This window comes from Bombus impatiens, unplaced genomic scaffold (genome assembly GCF_000188095.3).
Source record: "Bombus impatiens unplaced genomic scaffold, BIMP_2.2 scf_0082, whole genome shotgun sequence".
Classification (NCBI taxonomy): domain Eukaryota; kingdom Metazoa; phylum Arthropoda; class Insecta; order Hymenoptera; family Apidae; genus Bombus; species Bombus impatiens.
The window spans coordinates 8,039-13,934 of NT_176501.1; the positions used below are offsets into that span (position 1 = coordinate 8,039).

At 36.9% G+C, this 5,896-nt stretch overlaps 1 protein-coding gene across 1 annotated transcript; it reads right to left on the bottom strand.

Annotated features, from left to right (window-relative positions):
• Positions 1 to 256: 256 nt before the first annotated feature.
• Positions 257 to 2,771, bottom strand: LOC100748394 (putative fatty acyl-CoA reductase CG5065). Its single transcript, XM_003485824.4, has 7 exons — positions 2,459 to 2,771; positions 2,054 to 2,370; positions 1,707 to 1,954; positions 1,292 to 1,475; positions 832 to 1,017; positions 484 to 738; positions 257 to 412 (listed from the first exon to the last, which is right to left on the bottom strand). Exons 1-7 carry the CDS (start codon positions 2,702 to 2,704, stop codon positions 334 to 336), a joined length of 1,515 nt encoding a protein of 504 aa, XP_003485872.1. The 5' UTR covers positions 2,705 to 2,771; the 3' UTR covers positions 257 to 333.
• Positions 2,772 to 5,896: the final 3,125 nt, after the last annotated feature.

Genomic DNA, 5,896 nt, shown 5'->3' on the forward strand with positions numbered 1-5,896 from the left:
TTCTCTATATAATCATTTTGTTGTTTAGCATAACGTAAAGATATGCCGCAGAATTTTTATGTAGAAATCATCTTTAAACAAACACTTAAAGGTGATGTATTAACGTTCGCAGATGTTATTGTACTAGAAACATCGTGGAGTAAAGGTATTGTCATGTATGATAAATCAGAAACCGTGTGTATATAAATACATACATCCTTATTAAGCAATGTCATAAATGAATTTATTTAGAAATGAAACGAGTGGAAAGACAAAATGAACGGAATGATGAATCTCTCATTTATAAAATTCCATTTATATTGTTCTTGGTTCGAAGAGAAAACAGTAAAATAGTCAGTACACTAAACATAGTATTATCCTTAGCAAAATTATTATACCGAATGTTTTGGTGATGTGATGTACCCAGTACAACCTGAAATAACCGAAAATATATATATTTATAAATGTTCCTATTTTTTTATACGAAGATACTTTTATACGCACCTTGATAATCGTTGTCGGGCTGTTGACTTAAACTCTTGTTTTAGAATAAATTTCCTAATGCCCATCAGGTAAGTTGCAACGTACTTCTCCCAATTCATATCCCGTAAATCCAGTTTGACCATATCGCTGTCATTCAACATTTTCACCTTCCTGGCCAAGTCGGAACAGTTATCCTGTTGAAAAGTCCATTCGTTCAAGGTGAAATGCACTACCGATGTGAACAGTTTGTTGCCATTTTTGAGAAGTTTCATCATTCTGAAATATCATTTTTAATTATTATTATAGATGAAGACAGAGATTATCCCAGAAAGATTGTTCTCGTTGTTCGAGGATCGCGAGAATACTCACGTTGGTTTACTGCGCCGAAGTCTTAAAAAGATATCAATGACGAATGCAGGCAAAACATACGGGATTACACTCAGAACGTTGTAAATATATCTATTAGCTATCATTGGGCAACCTGGGTACCATAGCGTATCGTTCAGTGGCGTTTCTATGCTGCATTTCACCATGGTATCTTTCATCTGACCCCATCTTGCGAATTGAAATAATTATATTTGTATATTTGTTGGAATTATACTTAATGCAAAGTTTATTATCATCCGAGTACCTCGGGAAATATTACGGAATTGATATAAATATTATTTTATATCACTACTTTTCTAAATTGAAGTATTGAGAGCAAAAGTGGACTTTTCTTTTCTACGTTTGTTTGCGCATTATCTACATTCCTTAAATAAACTGAATTTTTTGGAATATTGTAACAATTGAATTACATTAGTTGAAATATATTCGTAAGAAATATTACTTAAAAGGGTATGCGTTGCTGGTGCAGTTGTAAACTTTAACTTCATGATCAGGATGTAGCGTGGCATGCCATGCAGTACATATTATCGTGTCGACTACGAAATCGACAGGCACTACATCCATTCTTGCATCTCTCCTACCTCGTATCGCTGTTACACATCCTTTACTTACTAGCAGAATGATACCTGGTAACATTAAATTGGTTTAGAAATTATTTGTGATTTTCGATTATCAGAAATGTAGCACTAAATAGATTGGAATGAATTCTCATAATTGTGAACAACAACAAACTTGAACTATAACAAGTATGATCTGGTGGAAATCCTCTCATTTTAGATTAACAATAGATTAACTACACTTTTCCGAAATGTGACGAGTATTGAACAGTTACTATTGAAAAATATCTATGGAAGCACCTGTAAATGCAGAGGTACCCTGTATCCAACCAGGACATGGTTCTTCCAAAGAGGCACCAACTATGCTTGGCCTCACTATTGCAACTGGCAGATCTTTGCACTTGCTTGCTACAACCTGCTCTGCCAAATTCTTACTGAATGTATATGTGTTTGGATAAGTTTTTAAAATCCTCTTTTCCATTACGTTGATCGACGTTTTGTCGAATTTGTCACATATATCTATCACGTCTGAAGGTTTCAAGCTCGTGCTGCAAAGTCAATAACAAATGAACATATTCTTCGAACTATAATTACAAATATAATACTCGTAAACCGTGGAAGAACGTTTTCATATAACTTATTCTTACGTATAAACTTTTTCCTCAATCTCATGTAGATTCGCATTACTAAAAGCTGTACTGACGTGGACGAAGCTAATCGGATGCTTTAGTTCGTTCCAAAGCTCGATGACACGAGCGGTACCTTTTGTATTCACATTAACAGCCACGTCTAACGGTTCGTTGAGTCTCACAGTGGCCGCGGAGTGAAACACTATGTTTACTTTCTCTAACAACAGATTTCTATCTTCTCGCGAAAGACCTAAATCTGGCAGACTCACGTCACCTTTCACGGGGTAAACTTTGCTCAAAACTGAGGGATGTTTCGCTTTAATGTTATCGTAAATCTGAAAACGAGAATTCCAGAAATGACAATCAATCAATTTGGCTCCTGACAGGCTTAAACATTGGAGGAAACAAGTATTATATACGAACGGGCTCATCTGTGAGCTTTTTAAATCGTTGTTCTATCGTTTCGTTAGTTTTTGGGCGAATTAGTATAAAAATGGCAGCGATGCGTGGACACACGCGCATCAGTTTTTCCAGTAGACCTATTCCCACGAATCCGGTTGCTCCAGTCACAAGGATCCCACTACCAGAGTAGAATTCCTCGAGCGAATTCGTCTTATTCAATCCTTCATTGGTCCCATTTTCATTCGTTTCTTTATTGATTGTATCCATGTCTCAGGATCTTCACACTTTCAGTTCCAATATTTACCATAGACTGGCATTCCCGACAGACAGCAAGTGGAAACGTTCTGTAAATAATATACCATATTAGTTATAATTGGGTTTTTGTTATATATTACCTTCTAAAAAAATCTACGTAATTCAACAATTGTGGTTTCCTTATGCATGAATCAAGTAATTGCGTTAAGTTAATGATCCAGTGTAATGTACAAATATATTTCTATGTGGGGAAGTCGTTCACCAAATAAAGAGAAAAGTTAAAAGAGCTATGCGACGCTACAAATACAATTTTTCATGCGGCTGTACATTAATTTGTATTATTGCGTATTACTCCATAGAACGATATCTTAGTTGATGCTTTATTAATACTTAATCTTTATGTAGTTTTGTTTCACGTCTGCTTTTTTTATTTTATGTGTATGCTTGTGAGTATTATAATATACCGCGATCAGAATTTGTGTGGAAAATGTGTGTGGTTCATGGGAGACAGTATTCGCCCACATTTAGTAGCACCATGAGAATATGTAGTACGTGTGATTTTTCTGTCACAACCCGTGAATGCGTGTGTATTTGAAATCTGTGTAAACATATTTTATATGTGCTCTGTATTCGTTATTTATTCAGGAAGACAAAAAGAGGAAAATTTCCGATATACTGTTATAGATTTCAATGAGTAAACAGGTTTAATCTATAATCCATGATGTTTTTTAGAAAATGTTACGCAAAATGGTTTACGTCACCGAACGCCATGGTCTTCTCCTTTACGACTTGCACGAGGTAAGCTGTTGCGAACCTATCGTTCGTGTAAAAAAGAGCGCAGTTTTTATATTCTCTATTTTCATCTTATTTTAACTTCAGGAATGTACAATATTTTTATATTGTTATGATTGTGTATATTACATTGCATTACGTTCCACGTTATTTAGTTTTTGTAATTTGTTTTCTGCTTGATCTTTACAATATCAAGCCTTTTGTTTCAGGAGTTGCTGTTTTATAGAAATTTGATACGTTAAATATTGTACACACATATATATAGTATACAAGTGAAGAAAATTATTATTATTAAGTAATAACTAATAACAATTTATAAAAGCATTGAAAATAAAGCCTTTTTAATACTTGAATGTCTATGAAAAGATGTTTACGTTGTAATCCAAAGGGATATTCTGTCGCATGTAAATAATTAACAACTATATTTATAAAGAAAGTGATAAATAAAATAGGGGAAATATATGATATCACAATGTAGGATATTTTACTTGAACTTAATAATATAATTGCGTAATACATAATCTCCCTACTACCATTTCATAGTTTCTTTTATATAGAATCAATATTACATATGTATATTTCAGTTCATTTGCGTTTGTTTTAATTTAATTTACTACAAACATTTACTATTTAAATTATAAAATAACTAAAATATCTCACATGATTAATATAGTCACCGCGGAGTGTATTTCCTCCTTTCATAAACCCGAAAAATCGAAGTAAGTTCTAACAATAACTTGTGAAGAACGATACTAAACTCAATATTTGCCAAAAAATAGCCAGTGTCTCATGCAACTATGACACGAAGGCGAATGTTCCGATTACCTCTACTGACTGATTGTAAATTATTGAAAAATCACAATAACGAATATACTGCGTAAAATGTAAAATACAAAATAAAAATTTTAGAATTCAAAAACTTCATTTAAACTATTGTAGTAATTAATAACTCGATGATAGTTTTGATCTATATGACATCAGTAATGATGAATGACAGCTAATGGCAGACACAACTAAATACAGAATAACAAGAAATCGTCTGTTACCTGCTACTGTTTCCCAGACACGTCTTTCACTGCACTGTAACAATATTCGATGTGTCGCTATTCTAGATACTCCTACTTTTAATAACGTCACCCTACCACTGAAACCGGGCAATGTTATGCGTTGCTGATTCAAATAATATATTCATCTCGAAAATTTTTCGTGTTCATGAAAGTGTAAACAATACACCGGGGCGACTAAATTAAACATGCGAGGTATTTTAGTCATTTTACGTTTGAAATAACAATGACTCCTTGCATTTAGTAAAATAAACTGAAACATAGGCAAATAAACTAAAGTATTTATAAGTAATATTATGTAATGGAGAGATTATGCATTTTCGCAATTATTTCATATATTATACTTTATATACTTTTTTTTATACGTGGAGAAATCCTCATGGAGACTCCGCTGCTACAGTAATCGCGTAACAGCAGAGTAGTGTCGGACTCCTACCGACTAAAACTCCATGATGGCCATCCTAAGCGTGTGACAGGGGTGCTCCAGGAACCTCTTATGAATTAACTTCTGTTGCACCCCCTTCTCGCGTCCTCTTGTTCGAGCCAATCCTAGTACCTCCTGACTATTGAATTGGAGTTAGGGGGGGGCGGCGGGATCATTGCCCCTAGCGCTGTCGCTCCTTCCCGTCGTGGTCCGTGGAGTGGCGGTGGAGTGGCTCTAGGTTGTCTGACTGCCATCCTTCTCCATAGTCTTATCCTACAGGGCTGAGAGTTTTTCTTTCTCTCCCTTTCCGCTCGCTCCTTCGCGAGCATAACTCGCTCGCAGAAGAGGCGGACTCATCACTACTGCCCAGATCCGACCCGAGATTCCGTCCGGGCCCGGCGCCACGTCGCATAAGGCCATTCTTCTGGTCGTCTCCCATATCTCTTCCTCTGTGACTTCCCAGTCATCTCTCCATTCCAACGTCCGTATCGTTTTCCGCGACCATTCTGCCGCCCTGTCTTCTTGCGGGGGAAAAGCGTCGCGATGATCCGCAGCAGCAGCGCAGGTTCCATTAGGTACCATATCCATCGTTGCCAGGGGGCCCTTCCACCAGCTCCGCTTCGCCCCCTCCTCTGACGATTTCCCCTAACTCCTTATCTTTCGCCACTGTTGCGTCTTTTTTCGCCATTGGGCGCAAAAATGGCCACTTCCTCCGCACTTGCTATTCCACTAGTCGCTGTCACTTTCGAATGGCCCGCGCGGCGCTTTGACGCGCATGCCAATATAGCTGCGTCCGTGTAGTTCCTCGGATAGCCCGTGTAGCGGCGCTGTTGTCACGCGTCCTAATATGGCTACCCCACCGTCATAACCTCGCACTCGGTTTATCTTCGTCTTTAGCGCCTTTCCACGCCAGATTTCATGGGT